The sequence below is a fragment of the Diprion similis genome, chromosome 11 (assembly GCF_021155765.1).
Source record: "Diprion similis isolate iyDipSimi1 chromosome 11, iyDipSimi1.1, whole genome shotgun sequence".
Classification (NCBI taxonomy): domain Eukaryota; kingdom Metazoa; phylum Arthropoda; class Insecta; order Hymenoptera; family Diprionidae; genus Diprion; species Diprion similis.
This window is the reverse complement of record NC_060115.1, coordinates 10,652,805-10,674,091: the sequence shown is the minus strand read 5'-3', so window position 1 is coordinate 10,674,091 and position 21,287 is coordinate 10,652,805. Positions and strand designations below refer to the sequence as shown.

At 38.5% G+C, this 21,287-nt stretch overlaps 1 protein-coding gene across 5 annotated transcripts in view; it reads left to right on the top strand.

The window, feature by feature from the left end:
* The window catches only part of LOC124412107 (AF4/FMR2 family member lilli), a 203,743-nt gene that overhangs the window by 150,789 nt on the left and 31,667 nt on the right, over window positions 1-21,287 (top strand). For all 5 annotated transcript variants that reach the window (XM_046891730.1, XM_046891731.1, XM_046891732.1 and 2 more), the window contains 2 exons: window positions 963-1,061; window positions 6,387-6,423. In XM_046891730.1, coding sequence (XP_046747686.1) covers window positions 963-1,061; window positions 6,387-6,423 — 136 coding nt within the window. The remainder of the gene's footprint in view (window positions 1-962; window positions 1,062-6,386; window positions 6,424-21,287) is intronic.

Here is a 21,287-nt window from a genome sequence, read left to right as displayed (position 1 = left end):
TATCTTTTGATTTCATTGACTTACAAGCTTGAACTTTTTACATATTCAAATCACCGTAGACCTTGTTATTTGATATTAATTTCAAATTGATACTGCAACTCGTTCTCGATAAAAAGTGATCCTATAATTATTCCGCTCTTACCTTTTGAGGTACAGAACTTTAAAAAATACAAAAAAGAGGAAAAGCAAAAAAAATCTGGAACCTCAGAGCGTGTACAAAACGACGCGCGACGCCATGCACTCGACGTCTGGATCTCTGCGGGGCGTCGCGTCGTCAGCTTCGTGGTTCTTCTTTATATACCGAACTGTCAAAACTACTCAAGGAGGCGTAGCAAGAGTTGTACATACCAAGGCATGGCCCACTTCTCGAGGAATCCTATTGCGTAAACATATACGATGTGTAACGCGTTTTTAGTCTCGCTGTACAAACGTGCAGATTTTTTCTCGCCCACTACGAGTGCACTGCGGTAATTACGCCGACGTAGGAATTGATTTCTTTGAAGTGAAAAATTGTTCATGAAACTCTTTTGAAAAATCGGCTTATCACTCGCGGATATAACCACTGATTACTTTCGATTTATAGGTATAATATAATTGTTGTTACGAATGGTAATTCCGCGTAACGTGAGTTTAATTTTGGACCAGGGACACGCCGGTAGTTATGGTCGAATGAAGAGAGACTCGAAGCGTGTCGGGAACGGCGGAAGTGCGCCAAATTCTTCTAGTATTATAATTTTTAGTACTCGTGTTTAAAGTTTTTTTTCTCTCTTCTCGTATGAACCGCGAAAGTATCCCTGCTGATTGATTGATTGATTGATTGATTGATTGATTGATTAATCATTCAATCGTATTACGTGTGAAAGAAAAACCTTAAAATTACCGTTCACAATTTTTATTGTGAATTTAATGAATTATCCTTTTCTTCGAGTTGTATTAAACCTGATTCTGATTGCTTTTTTCAGGAGATGACAGTGCCTATCACACCATTGACAGCTATCGCCCAAACTCCGCGGAAAGAGTTGGAATCAAAATTTACCTTCAACCCGTACAGCATTCCCAAGGTAAGGATTTTAACGACAGTTTAATATTTATGCAAAAACCATCAAGTGAGGTATTTTTAAAAATACTTGATGTCTCCTCAATCTTGATTCCGATTCCCATCCGACCTTCGGTTGCAACGTTGTCCTCATTATTTTTATACGCCTCGGTTTAACGATTCAATTGAACGGATGCGATTCGTTGACTTGCAATTACGCGTAAAGTTTAAGTACGATTATTAAAGACCGGGGTGAAGGGAAGCGAAGTCGTGAACATTTCTTTCTTCTTTTCTCAAGTATATAAAATTCTTGCGAAAACATTTCATCGTATCTCGTTTGCTCGTGTGATGAAACAACTACATTTTACGCACTCATTACGACGTTACAATCCCCTGTCGTCGTTGTCGTAGTAGTCAACAACTACTTGGAAGTCTTTTTGTCCGTGTGAAGATTATAACGGAATTGTGAAATGAAGTAGGGAATGAAAAATACAAAAAACAAAAACAAAGTAGAATTCAATTCACTATGATAATTGAATCCCGCGGGGTGACGATTGTGATTTAATTATAACGGTTCGTGATTGTCGAAGAAGAATAAGAACAAGTGGAATAAAGGGACGGAAACCTTGTCTCGTTTTTCTATGAATTTAACGTTGGTCTGCAATCTAATGATATACGTATTCCGACAACGAGGCATGATCAGTCTGGCAAATTTCAACGTTGGGCTTGTAAAACGACAGATCCCCGAGTAACAGGATTGAGGTTACCTTAACGTTTGGCCGGCCAAACGTCAACAACCTGTTCAGCCAGAGTGAGTTAATCAGTATGAGTTGACTTTGACAATGAGGAAAATATCGCGACTGTACGTCACGTTCAGCATATTTTGAGCTAACAAAAAATTCTTTGTTTATATGAAGGAATAAAAATTTTGATGGTACTGTTTGTGTTTGAACGACAAAAGATCGTTAATTCGATAATAATTGTCAAAGTATCTTATAGGAGCGAACTGGGCCTCTTAAGAAAATAATGCGTGAAATCAGAATAAAATGTTTAGTTTTCATATCAACAATTATTTTGAATTATTATCTAGCTTTCTTGAGAAAAAGTAATCGTAAATTCAAGTTCAGAAAATTATTTGATTTTGACGAGTTTACAGTAAAGCACAACTTGAAACGTTTCGCGTTATGAGTTGTGCTGTTACTCGAATAAATGATTTCCGAATAATTTATATTTGATAAAAAGTTTAGGTGGTCAACTTTATGCCTTGTTATTTAAAAACTCGCAGGAGACCCACTTTGCATTCAAATTTTTTGAAATATCAAAAATTTTAAGGTGCCCACTTTGCCCCATTCTATCCTACTACTTGCGAAATAATATTTCTATTCAAATATCTTTGCGAAGAATTGTTCCATCGAAATTCGTTTTGCTCGTACGATACAGATACTCTTCGTTTTCACAGTCACAGAAACTGACGATTGAAATTAGGTCGACGATCGATGCGGAGTCTTAGAAAAATCTCTGTTTTTCCCTGCGATTCATCATTTGGTTGGTAATTGCTTTGATTTTATGCAATCATCGTTGGTATTTCCCAGTCAATAATAAATTAGAATATCTATACTTATAGACATTTTTCTTCGCTGGTGTCAAATTTTACGGATACAAAGTAGCCGCGTTAATCCGACACTATCGTGCAAACTAGAACATTGCAATTTTGTTTTTTCATACCTATTTTAATGTATCAAAATGTTGACAATAATTGGTCAATATCGGCAAAAATTTCTAGGGTAAAAAAAAAAACGACGACCGAACGATCAAAGTTGCACTTTAAGTTTTTGTCCTTCCCCTCACCGTCCATCAGCTCTAAAGAACGTCAATGTACCTGCCCTTGTCCGCTGTTGCACTTGCATGCCTACTTACTGCCGCTTTTATCGATCGAAGTTTGCCTGATTGCTTGCTGCACTGAATTAAACAATACGTGGACAGTAAAAAAGGAGAATTTGTCTTTTCGCGTACGTGTATTATAGAAGGATACCCTCGTATAGATCTACGTTTGAGTTGCGCCCCTCGACACTTCCGCGCGCATCGCATCCCATTGGGCTACCGACACTAACGGTTCTTTGAAGTTTTCTCTTCTTCCCACCGTCTCTCAGTGGGTTTTGCTTCTTCGTTTGCCTCGCGGATCCCGCACCGCATCGTTTCATGACCGCTGACTGCGGCCAAGAGGGGAATTCGCATTTCGCCTTTCACGTTTCGACTTTCGACCCTACGCGACGAAGGCGACGACCAATTCTATGAATAACTTACTCATTTTCTTTTCCTTTTTATTCATTTACTTTCTTCTTCTTCACTCACTCTCGTCGCCTCTGTATGGGGCAACCGGTAGTGCTGTGCCAATTATTTTTCCGATTCACTACGTAATTCCCATGTAACAATGTGTGAATCACAGCTCTGTGTTGGTATAATAAACAGAGAACTCGTTCATTATTTGCGTGTTCAATATTTCAACAATTTACCTGTTATTCGGACCAAAGAAACGATCCGAGATTCGAGGGCTCGTTTTTCACGATCGTTTACCCATCGTGTAAGCTCCATTTCGTTTTCATACCAATTTACAGAGACTTCTGTTTATTGAATATTCTTTTTTTAATCAATCAGGAGTCGCATTTCATATTGTGTTTTTTCGTTTTTTTTTTTTCTCTCTCAATACCAGCTTTCGCGAGTATAAACTTGTCTCCCGTACTCGAACGTTTTAGAAAAAGGTTTGTGTCTTGGCTAAGTGTCGGTAAAAGGTCGATAAAGGAATCTGCGTTCAGAACTCGCATTGCTATTCTACTGATATATAATCTATAAGAACATTGTTCAGTGGCAATATCCTCTTGAAAAAACTTTGTAACTTGTTGGAATCTTGAATATTTACCTACATGGGTAATGAATGAACGAAATGCGAAATGTGTAATAGCACCGATATAAGCTGCATTCAAAATAATCGCTAACTGGGCGAGTGACGCGTAGAATTCGATCTTAGCCGACATGTCATGCAGGACTGCAGTGGTAAGGTTTACTTGGCGTTATTTTAGTTTATATCGTTAGGAAGGGGTTTCAGTGCTGCTCGTGCATGGAAGAGAACGTTGTCGAGGAGCGTTATACTTGGCAGTAAATAGTTCGTGCTAGTTGGCTTCGAGTCAAGAAGAGCAACTGGCAAAGACCAATACCGAAGCTACCTGCCCCCGAGTGGCTTGGGAATGAAAAATTCCTGCGAAATTGGGTCGGCCACGTGGGGAGATTACGCTTATTTCAATTCGTCACCGTTTAGTCCTGCCCCCTGGACGTGTATTATCCGATGCAGCTTGTTTTCTCATTCATTTAAATCACTTCGGAAAAATAGATTTTTCATTTTTTCTTTTTACTTCTTGCTCAGTCTCAAATTTCAAGTCTGCATATAATATTTCGCGGCAAAGGAATTATCGAAATGGATGAAAAAAATTTTTTGACAAAGAATTTTGAAATAGCAAATATAATTATAGTTCGAATATTTTTGCAAGGAGGTTTTAATTTTCTTTCAAATTCTGGCTATCAATCTGGTTATAATGACGTAATAATCTAATATTCTGTCGCGTGCACTATGATTATCGGCAAGATGCAGTGGAATCGATTTCGTTCGATACGTCTGTAACCTTTGACATTTGACGGAGTTTTTGGTTCTTTCTCTTTTTGCTGAATTTCACAATGTCGAGGAAATTTTACCAGTTATACTTGGTATGCGAGGACTATAAACAGAATGTAAAACAACCATTTTAAATTATCCAATTTACTCTAATACACGTCCACGAATAGACGAAAATTACAATACTATAATGTAAGTATTCATTCGTTTTCACGTTGTGAGAAAACCGCGAGCAAGCGATAGAAGCTTAAAAAGTGAGTCTGTCTGATCGTGATTCGGTTATGGATAAACGGATAATGGCCAAGCCGATTTACTCAGTTTTATATATTCGGCTGTGACCTTGGCTCGTCCCAACCTTGATTTTCGATCAACATTAACGTCGATCAACTGGAAATCGTGTCACGACCAATTGTTCTTCGGCGTTTTTGGGGGCGCAAATTATGTTTGCTAGTTGATCTATGACGTGTAAATGGCGGTTTCGCATGCACTTTGGCATGGCTCGTAATTTTTCTGTTCCTTCAAAATTTTTATTTAACCTATCACTTGTTCAACCGTTTGAAATCCCGACACGCGAACCGAAACGAATTATTCGATTCGCTTGAAATGTGAGAAATCGATGGATGTAAATCAGGCATTTTGAAAGATCGATGAAGAGAAATTGAACGTAGATGATATTCTTCTCCGTGGTCACCCAACTTCCGAGTGAATAACCTTATCCCGATAATTTTCAAGTGTCTAAAAATATAAGCTTCCGGTCAGAGATTTTGGCTCGATTCAAAGTCGCCAGTCGGATTATCTCGTCAAGTGTCTCGCATCGTTATATTCCAACTCTTGCAGATACAGGTATTATTTTTAACGGATGATACATCTGTACCCTGTAACGATTTGCTGCTGTACATACTTGCGTCTAACGTATGCCAAAATTCATCGGCACTGCAGCAAACCCAGCGTACATGTATATATAATAGAATAATTATCCTGATATACATATATAAGCGAGCTTAAAACGATTTGCAGTTTTGGCAAGACTGGTGCTGTTGTAATTAGATATTTAGTTACTGTGTTTTCTAGTCGCGGTTCAGGCACAACACCTCCGAGACTGCAATTTGGCAACCCTGCATAATCGTACAGTGTGAGTGCGCTAATAGCCGGAGATTATACACCTGTGCATTGTTCAGTTGGAGCAAACACTGCAAGCGGTTGTTGCATAATGCTTTGTTTATCCTAAAATATTGAATAATAAATACAGCGAAATTCATAAACAGCTTTGCGAGCGTGCTGCTGATTAATTGATTTTTCAAATTCGACTCCGTTTTTGATTCGGGGGTGGTGTAACGTTGCTCACAATCAGTTATCTTTTGTTACGATAAATCGTGAATTATGATTTTTTGTTGTAAGTGAAAAAAGGACCGGGGCAAAACGGGGTAGTAACTTAATTACGAATAATCACATGGACGAGCTATTTTCACTAATTAAACACTGAAACTCTTCAACGTCGTTAAGACTGTTTAATTTGTTCCAGTAAAATTGTTTAAAATATCATATACTTCCGATATTCACACATTTTTGAAAGGTGTAGTTACTCCATTTTGCCGCGGTCTACCTATCTTGTTAAAAATAGTTTAGGTGAATTTTTTATTTTGTTCCAAACGAACTATTTTGTATTTTGATGGTTTTGTTTTACAGCTGACCGAAGTTCCTCCGCCAGAGTCCTGCAAAACTCGTAAGTAGAATATTTTTCAACTTTTATACTTGATATTAACTCACCTGTGTATAGAAACACGTATATAGATCATATCTCTAATACGTAATATCATGTGAAAATCTAACACCGAATATGTAACGTGAAGTAAAAGAAAGTCATGCCTCTTGACTACCTTTGTATATACACGTAAAAGCAAGGACATAATGTCTCTAGCACCATATAAGCTGGAGAGTGAATAATTCCTCAGATTTTTCGTTACACATACACTGTAGAATGTCGTCGGACTTGAGCCAAATGGCGGTAAGAATGAAAGTGAGAAATTCAACGGCCTTATTTTTGACAAATTCAATCGGTTCTTCTCTTAGTCATGGAACTGAATGATTCAGGTATTTCCGTAACTTTGGAAATGATGATTTGGGAAAATGGAAAACTTTTTGTATTAGGTAACTTTGCTCTTTTAGTGCACTTCTCTCTCTCTACCAATTACAGCCTCGATATCATACTTTACATGTACACTTTAGATTTGCTAATTAGCGTGAAATCATAAATCAATCGAACAACTCATCGCCCTTTGAATTGCTGTTACGACTGATTTAACTATCAATAGATTCGTTGAAGGGCGCCAGGCAACAAATGAAATACATTGAATAATTGATCTGACAAAAAATCAGCATCAGTATAACTATATAGACACTATATAGTGAGATTTCATTTAAATATTCTTACTTTTGTTTTTGTCTCGATTTTTGATATTATCAAAAAAAAATCAGCCATCGAGCTTAGTAGTTTTAAATTGAATCAATTATTTCACGATGCTGGTCGTAAATTGTAAAAGAGTTCGAAGTTAACTTTATGTTTTATTATTGAAAAATCTATCGACAAAGGTTAAATATTTATAAATAGAAAATTAGATTATCATTGTAACAATTCTTTTTGATATAAAAGAATCGAAAGACTTTCGAATTAGATTCGCTTAAAGGAGAAATTTGTACCTACATTGCGTTGATTTTAAAACAAAATAGCGGAGAACGTCGCGTTTTTCAATTTCAACGTAACATTCGTTGAATGAAATTGTACGTGTATTTCATGAAATAAGTTCAAAACAGTAGCAACAAAAACAAACAAATTTATATCGCTTATATACATACTGTATTAGTCTATTCTTGATCGATTTCGAAAGTCAGCTATAAATCAAGATGCGGTTGATATTGTGGCTAAAAATCAAATGAGAAAATATTGCAATGGCTCGAATTCACAGTAATTTCGTGTCGAGTGAGAAAAGAAATTTCGATACGTCACTTTCGCTGTCAGTTACACGTACGTACCTATACAATTTCGGTCTAGGGTGCAATAACACACAGCTAAATCCTAAATCCTAATCTGTTTGCGTTTCCTTCGCGTCAACAACCTCGGGGATGACTGTATCAGTCGGGATTGAGGCGTGGATGACTCACGGTCTTCTCTCTCTACTTCTCGTTTGCGATAATTTAATTTACCAGAAATACACGAGTGGGGCGGCAGGCAGCCTGCAGCTCCCTCTGCAATAGACAGACAGACAGACAGACAGACAGACAACCATCCAACCAACCAACGATGGTAGGTGATGGAATAGCTCCGAACTGTCGCACGTCCGAATCCCCAGCCATTCGCACGCCTCTCAGTTTCACCGCCCCCACCTCCACCTCCACCCCCATCCCCATTATATATACGTATGCCCCCGGGGCGATCATTAGCTCGGATTCGCACGGTGTGTGTAATAATGCTTTTTTCGCCACGCGTCTCGAGGTGTAATTAAATTGGTTATTTTTTTTCCCTTTCGTACTATTTTTCGAACCTTTTGTTTGTTCAAGTTTTTTTTTTTCTTTCCCCCTTCTTTGATCACTCCTATAACTATATATCACCGTTAGACAATTAAATATTCGAGTTTAATCACACGGATATCGTACTTTATTCACATTTTTTGTACCATTGTCGTGTTAATTTTGAAACCATTTTTTTTTTTTTTCATGGGTCTAACTTTAACAGTATCTGAGCCGTTGCCAATAATTAAAATTGAAGTAAATTTTTTATAAGTTTGAAAAATTTTTGTATTGTTTAAAAGTGGGTGGATGAAATAAGAAAATGTAATTTGAACGAGACACGTTGTATAGATTTGATATAAAAAGTCAACAAATTCGATACCGATCGATAAATTTATTTTTAAATAACTTGGTTTTAAAACGTGCATATATCAGCCATAAAAAAGAAGAAAAAAAACATTTAATCGACGCAATGCGATATCGGAGAATTTATGTATAAAAGGTGGTGTGTGAATGGGAAGGGGGGGTCAGACTTTTCGTGTTTAGCAGGTATAAGAAATTTCTCCTATTAATAGGGGTGACTTACGGAAAATCTTGGCAAGATTCCATCGGTAGCAAATTAACCGACGTAATAGAATTTAAACTACATATTTTATATTGGCGTGAAATGTTCCGGTGAGTTGATAACGGAATTATTCAACGCCTCGAGGTTATTACGAGACTAGCATAGCCCGGCGCCTCCTTCAACCCCCCTCCATCCTCCATCTTCCATCCTCCATCCTCCATCCTCCATCCTCCGTCCTCTTAGACCAAGGAGGCTGAGAACTTCCGCAGCGTTAAATATGTACGAATGTGGGTTATGCACACTTACAATAATTGTTTTTTTTTTTTTTTCTATTTTCTTTTTTAACTCTAGTCTGTAATCGCTCCAGATAAAATTCGAAATTTATCATATGTACATAGATTCTCTCGACGAAATACTCTTGACATTTTTTCTCGTACGTAATGTTTTTTTTTTGTTCTTTTTATGCATCATTATAAATCAATGAAACCACAAATAATCCACGTTATGGTATCCTTACATATATATATATATATATATAAAACGTATGTTACGAAATCAGTGAAATTCAATATCTTGAAAAGTTATTGATAAAAGAAATTATTAAATGCCACCCGGTTAGTTTTTATTTCATTGGCTTAGAATCGTCGTGTATAAAGATGTTCTCTTTTTTTTTTCTCACGCGTAGACGTCGGTATTGGTCATAGCGCAGGGGAAATTCTTTTCACTGTTATAATATCGATTCCCGCCGTAGGTATTCGAGAAAACAGCAAAGCGGTTATACAGAGATATATTCGTACGTGCAGCGCATATTCGGGGCGCGATTCGTCAGCTTTCCGGTATTTGTACGAGGCTGAGATTAGAGTTGTAATAACAACAACAATAATAATAATAATAACAATCATAGTAGTAGTAGTAGTAGTAGTAACAACAAAAACAACAACGAAAACAATAACAATAATACGAAAAAAGTAAAGAGGGCCGGAAGAAGATAGAAAATTTGTTGAAATTTGTTGAAAGACGAAAACATGATGAATGAAAAGAAAAGGAAGAAAGGTAAAACGAGGATAAAAATATGGTGGATTAATATTTCATTCGAGGAAAGGGGCGGGGGGGGGGGGGGGGGGAGGGAAAAGGAACGGAGGGGGAGCTACGCCAATTCACGTTAAAAACCGCTGCTGCTGCCGTGCTCGTGTAACGGGGGCGAGGCGACGCTGGATGGTATGGCGTCGCGACGCCTCGTGCCGTATTCGTTCGCTTGCCGGGTTGAAAGAGGGTGAATATTACACCGAAGCATCCAGACGGCGAAGTGGATGGAACGGAAAGTTCGGAGACGTCTAGTTGCGTAATTCCAGCTCCGCTAACATTCTGTTTCGACCCGTTTAAAAGTCCTTTGTTTCATCAACCTGCTACAGCGTGTTCGATGTGCTGTAAACTGGTTAGATAATAGCGGTTACATCGTCACGGCAAGGCGATGTAATCCTGGAAAAGGGATAATTAAAGGAGCAAACAAGGACCTCGGGTTTCTGCGATCTCGAATCTGATGGTTCGTTTATTATTCTCTCTTTTCTCAACACCGATGGCCTGATGCTGGCTGGTATAAGTTGGAAATTTTGTGTCTGTAATGTTGGTATAATATGGAGACGAGATATATTCTTGATTCTTCGTTTTTCCACCGCGTCCTATGTCAGCAAAGAGATTACGCTTATAACCTGATACTTGGAGATGAATATTTCGAGTTTGATGAATTTTCGATGTTTCGTATATCATCCTTGGTAATGGGTCGAAATTTTCAACGAAGGCAAACAAACCGGAATCGAGGCTTCGGTTATAGAGCCTCGATAACAGCTCCTTTATCACGCGCTTCGATTTAGTTACAATCGTTGCAAATATTTGACTTACCTAGCCTCGACAGCTTCTGTCGCTAAATTAACGTGAAAATCTCGGAACTGTAATGGGGGCGAAAAAAATAATTTGACCAAACTCGATTATTTAATTACGATTGTTTCTATATCCTCTGCAGGCTAGCCGGAAATTTATCGTGTTAAAGTTAGTGTCACGATTTATGTCGAGGAAAAACTTTATTTTGTAAATAAAATTGTGATAATGTGGAAATATAAGTAATTCGAAGATCTCTACGGTTAGGTACAAATACTGACAAATATAACTTCGGGTGTTGTCTTTTACACACGCTTTGCAATCAGCCTAAAATAGCTGAGAATTCTGCGAATCGTTTCACCGAAATATCGTCTCTCTAACCCCACGCAGAGCAGAATCCGTACACACATTGAGTCAGAACGTAATTTGCGCAATTAGATTTTATTCCCACTAGCGGATGATGTTAAAGATATTTCACTTAGATACTGTATCACTGTATCAATGTATGTATGACAGTTACTTTCGAGAAACTTCTGAGATAATCGAAGAAGATAATACGACAGAACTTTTCCCAAGAATTAGTTTGTTTCTGGAGTAAAACTTGTTTCAAACCTGCGTCACGAAAATTTTTCTTATTCTAGATTTTAGAAATGTTTTGTTTTTTCTTCTTTTTTTTTTCATATCGTAATCAGGAGTTCAAAAATAAAGCAAAAATTCGATTCTAGCTCATCCATGGGTGGGAATTCCTCCGCGCACAATACATCGACGCCTCTTGATCGCGCAATATATGAAGGAAATAAACGCTACGTGATCTAATAATAGGAAATTCTCGCTATTCATCGCTCTCCGCCTCGGTCGACGGGACTCTAACGTGGTTATATAGAAAACCCTATTCCCGGTGCAGCTTGGCACTTTGGCAGCGTCATGGTGTAGTATCGTGACGTCAAGCCCATTTACCGCATGGCACATACCTGGTATACGTATAAATATGTATAATATATATATATATATATATATATATATCAGCATTGCAAGAATTTTTCACCATTTTTTTTTTCACTCAAAGTTTGTGAAACGATTTTATTCATCTATTATTTGACTTGACGTAAAGTTATTCATTTTTATGACTCGTGAGCGCTCATAATTCACAGTCTAAAACCAAAATAAAATCAAAATGTTGCAGCGAAATACCGCGTCCATCTATTTAATATTCTTGAAAAAAAAAAAAAAAAAAAAAAAAAACTAACATTTGAATTATTACGAAAAAAATCATATTTTATTACAATTTTTGCCGAAATTTGTTCTCTTTTCGGTCAGCTATATATGAATGGTGGAAATTCCGTCTGTTTTAATCGTTTAGCAGGGCTCGTGGTCGGCTGTATTTACTTTATGCGATAAGATTAGGTTGGGCAACAAACAAGGGTTTCCACAATTCTGCATACGGTTTACTGCTTCGCTGCACCTCTCAATCGATTAATGGTGCAATGATACGCCTTATAGACATCAGCGTCGTACGTTCGCGACGATTGAAGGAAGTACAAGCGGCTTGATCTGATAATAGAATTTCCCCACCATTCATCCCTCTCTATTACATGCTCGAACGCGAAGCGACCCTCTATCGCAATTATCCCCGAACCTTTCCCTTCGCATGCAAAGTTACTTCACAATGCCGCAGACGACGAATGTCTGCTGGAAAATTCATATGTGTTATTAAACGCGTATTAAATTCCATACGTATATAGAAAGGGTTGAATACATTATTTACCCCCGATTAGTTTTTCCTTTTCTTTCTTCATCCCGGACCGCTGTCTTTGTAATATTAATCCCTTAACTCGATCAGGGACAGTATAAATCGACAAACGACGAAACCTTGCAATTTGAAAATGAATTATACAAAATTCCTGGTCAATTCGGAAATAAACCGCGAATAAACACAGCACAGTATACCTAAATCGTCTTTTTCAGTCCATGTCTTATTGTTAGTATCATAGAACGATCGTCGAGCTCGCGATACGTCAGAAACTTTGTGCAGAAAGAGAGATCGGGTGATTAATCTGAGAATACGAGAGATATAAATTGCGGATCACCATACATCGAGACATCGCGCGTCTCTGCAAACGTATCAAGTTATATCGTTATGGATTTCGCTTGGATTTCTCCCGTGGTAGAAGTATTATTTTATAAGGGGAGGAAAGAGTAAGGAGACGCGGACAGATTCTCGGATGAAAATACCCACCGCGATTGACACTTCGGGAGCAGAAGGCCAAACCCCAACAAATATCCATCCATCCATCCTTTCTCTCGCTCTCTTTACTGTCCTGCACTCTCGGATTCTCACCCTCGTTCTGATCTCCCTTATCCCCACACTTCCACTTCCCCTTTCGTCCTTCGTCCCGCGTAACGGTGGTCGGGTTTACTTCCTGCAGTGTTCCTCCCCCCTAGCTAGCCGAGATGGCACCATCCTCTTCCTCTTCCTCTTCCTCTTCCTCTTCCTCCTCCGCTTCGTGGCCCCTTTCTCAACCCCTCTACAACCCTAGGATGATGGTTTCCATGGATACGCCGCCACCCCGGAGCTCACCATCTGTACAACCTCTTAGCCGTCTATATGGATATAAAACCGAGGAAAATCCTACCTGTTATTTTGCTCCTGTTGCATTGCGATGCTGGTTTTTTTTTTTTTTTTTTTTTTATATAAATATTCGTCTTTATCTCGATTCGCAACCTTCGTATATGCATCGTAAAAAATTCGATACAAGGTACTAGAACATTAATTTCGATTCTGTGAATTTTCCACAGTTTAATCGTATAGTTTCGTAGTTTGGGGGTAGGGGGAGAGTTGTGAAATATTTGAGGAAAAGTGGGCATTTTATTGCGTTGTTAATTCAACATTATTTACAGAAAAGTTATACTGTCAGAAAAGTATTTTTATCGAAATGAAAATCAAGGGTTGAAATATATTTTCATACTTTACGGAGAATGAAAAGTGAGGCAAATATTGCGGGGTTGTATGGTGGGGTGATGTCGGGTTCTTCGTTTGACTGAAGTACTTGACTCGCTGGATGACGAGTAATTCATTGAATATTAAGCGTTCCAAAGTTTCGGCATAACTTTGGAACGGTGGAGCTGATGAGCGGCACGCGGACGAGCCTCGTAAGGGTGGATACCCTGCCACGAGCGATTTCAATAATTAATGTCGAGGGAATTGCTTCGCTGAAGCCAGCGCAAACTCACTCCTCCTCTCCCTCCTTCCTCCTTCCTCCTTGCTCCTTCCTCTCATCATCCTCCCTTATTCCTCAGCCTTCGGCGTCACTCTAATTTAATACTCTTCTCCTCGAGCTGAGATTTTTTTATTTTTATACTACGAAGCTGTCCGTTCTATCTTTATTCCTCTCTCATTCTCTCTTTCTCCTGCTCATTAACTCGTGATCTTCTCGAATTCGGAAGGATTAGATCTTACACCAGGAGATCTGTTTAGATGTTGAGTTTCATTTTCCTTTATTAAATTATAAAACATGTTCGAATCATCATCAAATATTCTCTCGATTTTCAAACTTCGAACTCTCTATTGGGGGCGGCGATAATTGTTCCAATAATAATGATCTCAAAATCCAGCGTTTAAATATTGTTCAATTCTGCTTCGAACGATTAAAAAAAAAAAAGAACCCTGCTTTTTATACTTGATCAAATCGTCGTTTTACACGCGCTGTGATACCAAATGCTGCAAGAATCAATTACTCGATACGAGTAAAAGTTTGTTTGCCAACGTTATTGAACCATTATTCGCAAGCCAGACCGTTGAAATCGCACTTTTTCATCTCTCCCTTTTGCGACGAAAATTGACGAAGAGAAATAAAGTAAAGTTGACACAACAATATTGCTAGCAGGTACTATCAATTCAACAAATCATTATCGTATAACCGAATGAGTATCCTCTATAATTGCGATATTAAAAAAAAATGAAAATGGTCTAGAAAACGTTTGGGGGTTGAAAGTTTCCTCATTTCACGCGAAATACGATCTTATAAAAAATACATATATATATTTCACCATAACTAAAACCCAGTAGAAGACGTTCTTGTCGAGAGTCGCTTTTTCCCGTATCATTATATGGGGCATGCACGCATACATGCATGGGCGAGGGGGAGGGGGAGGTACTAAACACCGGCGATGTCGTGGCATTTACTCGTTGTGTTTAATTAGCAAAGTGGCCGTTAATTAACGGCGAGGGAGTCACGGCGGTCCGTGGTGAACGAGCAGGCAGCAGCACACCCGTCCTTCTTCCCTTCCTCTGAAGGCCTAGCTGTTCCGGTCCCAACGACGCCTGCGAAGCTTGCGAAGCTTGCAGTAAGGGCTGCGTCACCTGAGGCACTGATAATTACGACCCCTGTAAGCAAATAATCGCGATAGCACGCGAGCGATTAACTCTTCGCCGAATTACTAAAACAGGTTCATAATATGATTATTATACATATAGGTATATACGCGTGAAAGTTGATTTCCCCTATACTTTCATTGAGTAACAGCTGGACGCGTTAAGTCTAATCAGCTTTTCTTAAGGTCGGAAAATTAAGGATGCTTGAAAATCGACGAATTTAACAACACTCGGTATGTGGTTGTTGAACCATACACTTATCTTTTTTTTTTTTTTTTTTGTTTTATCATTTTCTTAATCTGATGTTCATGCGTTAGAAAGCCAATGACTTTTTATTCGTATTCTAAATGGGTTTGTTAATATAATTGAATAATTGACTGCAACGATCTAGATGTTCTGATGTATATAGAAAGTAAATTAATTTTTATTGTAAAAATATACATATTCGAAGTTGGCGGAAACTATACCCTTTACTTATGTAACTTCTATCTAACATGATTTGCTGATTTAATATTGTAAAGCATTTTATTCTGGTAAATACCCTTCTCCCATCCGTGAGGTAAAAAGGCACCCTGCACTGCTGGACGAACAGCCGCGTTCAATATACCTATGATCGTCTGATCCTCTTTGGCAATTAAGCTAAAAGCCCTGCTGCTGTTAATGCCGTTGCGTCAAACGGGTGAGAATTGGTTGTATGACGTGCCAATTAAATCCTCCTCTCTGTTGAAACGACAGTAACTATAGAACGGTGAATATATATGTATATATATATATATATAGTATTATCGATAATCGATGCGATCATTGTATTGAAAAATAATAGGTAATAGTAATAATAATAATCGTATATTAGCAGCACGTGACTTTTATTTTATCTGTAAAAAGTGTGAAGAAGGAAAGTCGAATACATTCTTTGAAGAACTGCCGCGTAAATAATATTGCATTGAATTTTTAAAAAGAAAAGAAGATCTATATGAAATAGATTTTCAAAACGAACGAAATTGAAGTGTAGAAAAGTCGAAATTTAAAATGATACAAAATAAGTACAAAAAATCGAAATATTACAAAAACATCAGAATTCTGGTTTCCTATACATTCCTACCGTTTCTACATTTTGAAATCCCATATTTAGCATAGATTTTCCACCTTTTCAAAGAGTCGATGTAGCAAACTCCTTCTGTTTTCCAAACTTTCTACCCATTTTCACCCTCAACCCAACTCAACTCCACCCAACCCATCCTACCAAACGTAAAAAACAATGATCACTGAAAAGGGTCAGTTTGGTTTCAAAATCTACAGCGAAAATGACCCACAAATCGTTCCATCCATATTCGGTACGGATATAACTGACCATCCCTATGCTGCAACCCGTTTGCCCCGTGTTAACCAATCCGTGTGATAATAGTCAATTTTCCTAATAACCGGACCTGAGGCTTTGCCGGAGTGCAAACAGGGCTGAGGGTGAGAGGGCGGAAGGGAGGGAGGGAGGGAGGCTCTGCACGACGCTGCGGAAACTCCGTAGGAGTTCCGTCTCTTGTTAAGCGCACCCTTTTCGTTTTGTATGCATCAGATAGCCTCGTCCTCTCTCTCTTCCCTTCCTCTCTTCAACCCCCCCGTGACCCCGTATCCTCCCTTCGTTCCCCACCCTCGCTTCGTTCAATGTTGGCTTCGCGGGCGCTCCGTTTGCGATAAATAACCAGCAAGAGAGCCTCGAGGTTGAGGTGAAGGTGGCGGCGGGGAAGGGGGAGGAGGGGGAGGAGGTTGCGAAAAGGCCGCGAGGGGGGGAGAGGGGGGGGGGCGCCCCGCTTGCGGAGAGGGTCGATATCAACCTCACTCCTCCGTTGCGACTAGTTCCGCACCCGGTTTGCTTCTTCCTCATTTCTCCGTCTCCCTGCCTCTTCCTTCTTCTACCCTTCGCCACGCTTTCCCGGCCTCTTCTTTCCTTTCCTTTCCTTTTCTCCCCGTCCTTCCTCTTCGCCATGCTGCTGTCAAGCACATAACCTCGCCCGCGGAGTTACTTAACGCGATTAAACCCGCCCTCCTTCTTCGCAAGACGATCAGGGGGAGGAAACGCGCGTGTGCTTTTTGCCCTACGGGAGTCGAAAGTGAGGAGCCGGCGCGGAACGATTTGATCGGTTTTCGAAAGCTGCGAGGGGTGGTGAAAAAAAACTCGCGACTATCTTTTGTTTTTTCATATAATGTTATATAATCCGCACCCATTACTTCGAGAATCGTATTTAGCGATTTTGTAAATAATTGACACTCTTGCAAGTACGCGTTATGTTGTTTTAACGTTATAAAGAATATCATTTACGTGATTTGATTACATTTTATTATCGTGAATTTGGGTAACAGCGATTGATCGCCCTTGTTAAAAATTAGCATACGAATTTAATCCTCGATAACCCTTGATGACATTTTTTTTTTTCTTTCTTTCATTTTTTTTTCTTGGTAATTGAACGTGGTTGTCATGCGTAGGATATGTAATACACATTGTGTATTGTATGTACTTTGATGCGAGGATATTAATCACTTCACTCATCGTAATGTGGGTGTACGTGGGCAGGAAAGGGTGGAAGAGAGTGTGAGAAATGAATCGAACGACCTTGAACTTGCTGTGGATCAAATTTAACTTTATTACCCTAGGGATGCGGTGAACAGATATTTCGTTCAAACCAGATAGCAATCAAATCACCTATCGCATTGGAAAAGTGGGAATTGGGATGAATTTCATCCGACTCACTGCGGCGCGGCGTGGAGATAGTTAACGATGAATTAATTGTGTTCGCGATTTGTGTTTGCTGAAATTAATGAAAAAGAAGTTCAATACAAAGTGAATAAATAATTGAATCTTCCATTTTGTGTATATATTATTAACTTTATTATAATTAGTGAAATCTGGAGAAAGCTTAACGATATCCATGAAAATTGGAAGGAATAACTTCTGAAATACTGTTTTTCAAAAATTATAATTAAATTTATGAAAAAAAGAAACGCTGTACAATTAAAAAAAAAAAAAAAATCATTTAAACACAATTGTTACCATTGTTCAATTAGCTTCGTCCAAAGCATGGACATGTTCAAATTGTGTTCGGTAGTAATTATTATGAATTATGATTGTAAAAAACTTTACATCTCCAGGCTATAAAGAGGGAAGAATAAAATAAACAATATGATTAGATTTTACTGATAAGAGTACCAATTAGTGCGTTGTCTTTAACAATCTGCTTGCTTTTGTATAAGTATATTTGCGCTCCTTAATTTTCTATCATATTTTATTTATCAAATGAAACGGTGCCTAGTAGATGACACAACCGGGTACCATACGTATAGCTCTAAGGATAATAACGAGGTCATTCCAGTTCCACACGCAGCCAACCGTCTGCCTCGTCCTGCTTTCACGGAAAATGATCAATAATTGTACAGCCAATTAAAATCGGGCGTAATTCACTCCCGGGCTCAAAATCTGACGGACAGACAGACAGGTTACGTGATTCTGCCACGTGCAACAGATAAACCTTGAACACATAGTTGCTCCCCGCTTCTATACCGCTCGTCAATTATAATCCTTTACCTCTCGTTTTTCACAACTTTTTTATACGCACACACACACACACACACACACGCTGCATACTAGCGCGCACAATTTTTGAAAGGAAAAACGAAAGAAAAAAAAAATCGAAACGGATAGAAGTACAGTGATTTCGTGTCAGTTTTTAATTTTCTATAAGATAAAAAAATTTCATAGCCATCTATCGTCAGTTATCAAGTACGATGATTATGTTTTATTTCGGTTGGGGGGGGGGGGCGGGCGAGGGGGGGGGATGATTTATTGTTTCTCAAAACACGGTCAGCAGTGATTTCAACAAGGTGTGTTAATTTTGTGAATATTTTGGAAGTTTCTGGAGAAATTTGAAAATAATCAATTCATCAGGATATCAACCTTATTAAAAATCTCTTCGGTACCAATAAATTTTACGGTTTTTCGGGGATTTGCCAAAAAAAAAAAAAAAAAAAAAAAATTTCAAATTCGAGGACAATGAACTTAAAAGTTTAATTAAGACAAAATATATTATTATATAATAGTATATTTTATCACCACCGGCTGAAAACAATTTTTACCCTGCGTGACGTTGAATTAGAGTTTTGTAATAAAGAAAAAAATAATGTCGTTGCAGTCTGACGAATCCATAGAATTGCAATAATAATTATCTAGATAATAAATTTCGCCACGTTTAAACAGGATAACGTATCCCTTTCCCATGTAAATACATACCACTAAAACAATGACCACGATAAAATTCAACCCCCCCCTCCCCCCCTTTGGTGACGGCTTCAAAATATTCGACAACTAGATTCTAGATGACGTAAAGTGTGACAGTTTCTAAGAAAATGTTACAAGTTTCGATCGTTTTGTTTCCAAGCAAACTAAGTTGCGGCGTAAAGCTTCTCCGTATTTGACCAACTTTTATATTACATATCTACATATATATACATATTATTATTATATTATATGCATATAGACGCTTGCTTCGCTGCCGCGAGTTTGTCGCGACGGGACGTAGGTAACGTATACATAACACACACACATGTATATATATACACATATATATATATATACCCACATATATCTGTCATGCACTTACTTTGCCCAGTTCGCAAATTTCCACGACGGCGGCGGCGACGGTTCGACGTGTTTATTCGCCCGTTTCAGCCCCCGCCCCCACCCTTGCCGATTCCCTCCCTCGCATCTTGCAAAAAAATACAATCGCACGCGCGCACGCTCCCGTGTGTGTATCCCCCTCGAGAGCTGGCTCACGTACGGAGTAATGCCCGGAGAGGTCATCGACTTCCTCGGTACGAACCAACCGCCGCGACGACGATATCGCCGTCGACCTGTGCCGATCCGTCGCTGCATGGCGGGCATTGCTGGGATTAATTGAATCGCGCTTAAACGGGCCGTTTCTTCTCGTTTTCGAAATATCGGTAACCCTGCCTGCGAGGACGGAAAGAAATTGCAATAAGAGATATTCGATTCAATAGCCACTCGATAACTTGAAACCGTCTTCCGGTGAGTCAAGTTTCATTTAAATTTCATTATACTTATTTCAACAGCGAAATTATTTTTTTTTTATATAATACAGTAAATAGTCTTATTGTGAGGAGTGTGGCAATTAATATTTTCTTGGGAATGAACCATTGTTTTAAATTTATTACTTTCGTGTAAAGCAAAGTATACATTGTCTCTATTTTTTTTTATTGTTTCTCTAAGTCTTCCAAGCGTTTCTTCATTGTTAATTTCATTCAAGATGAATTTGACTTCGAAATTTTATCAAACTTTTGCTGAATTATTTTACTAAAAGAAAAAATAAATAAAGAAATGAAATAAAAATTTATCTACCGACGAAGCATTGATTAATTTATTGCGAATATCAGTGCGCAGTGTAGATACTTAAAAGCATTGCCAAAGAGTGCTATCGTTTTATCAATATTTGCAACTATATGAATCTGCATATCTATAATTTCAAATTGTAAATCAGCAGGTCAGAGATCCGTTGAATCTCTAGCCTTGGTTTGGGGCGGCTACACGGGCGGTGCAGTTTTCAAAATATATTCACGTATGTATGTACACTTTGCACGTACGTTTCATCGTTATGCAAAACACCCCCCTCCCCCACCGTTGCCCGTCGGCCCATCAATTTCAAGTCTGTGCAATACCGTGATTGTGTACCACGACTTTACCTGCAGATTATAGATATACGTAGATACGTAGATACGTAGATATATACGACAGAGAAAGCATCGCACACATACGTGCCAACGAATTCATGTAGAGGATTTGGACACATGCACGATCCATAAATCGTGGAAAATACGACGCTTTAACCGGAGTTGTGAGAATATGTACGTGTGCAATACCCATATACTTTGTGTCATGGGTTTCAACTTGAATCAGAGAGAGAGAGAAATCAATTTATCTCAATCCGCCTGTAAATGAAGAGCAAGAAGCGATTATCTGCGCCAGTAAAGGAGTTTCACTTGAGGATTTGCTAATATTTATAACCACGCGAGTTCGTAAGATTTTTTTTTTGCAATTCTAATACTGCGTAGTTTTCCTGGTGTATTTGCATTTTCGATCTTACGGGTTTCCGCAGTGCTTCAACGATTAGCGAACAACTGATCTCGTATCATATACTCACGTGGTTACGCTACTAATTGACTTTGTTTTCGATCTAATCAATATTAGATTCATATTATTTTATTCATTCAT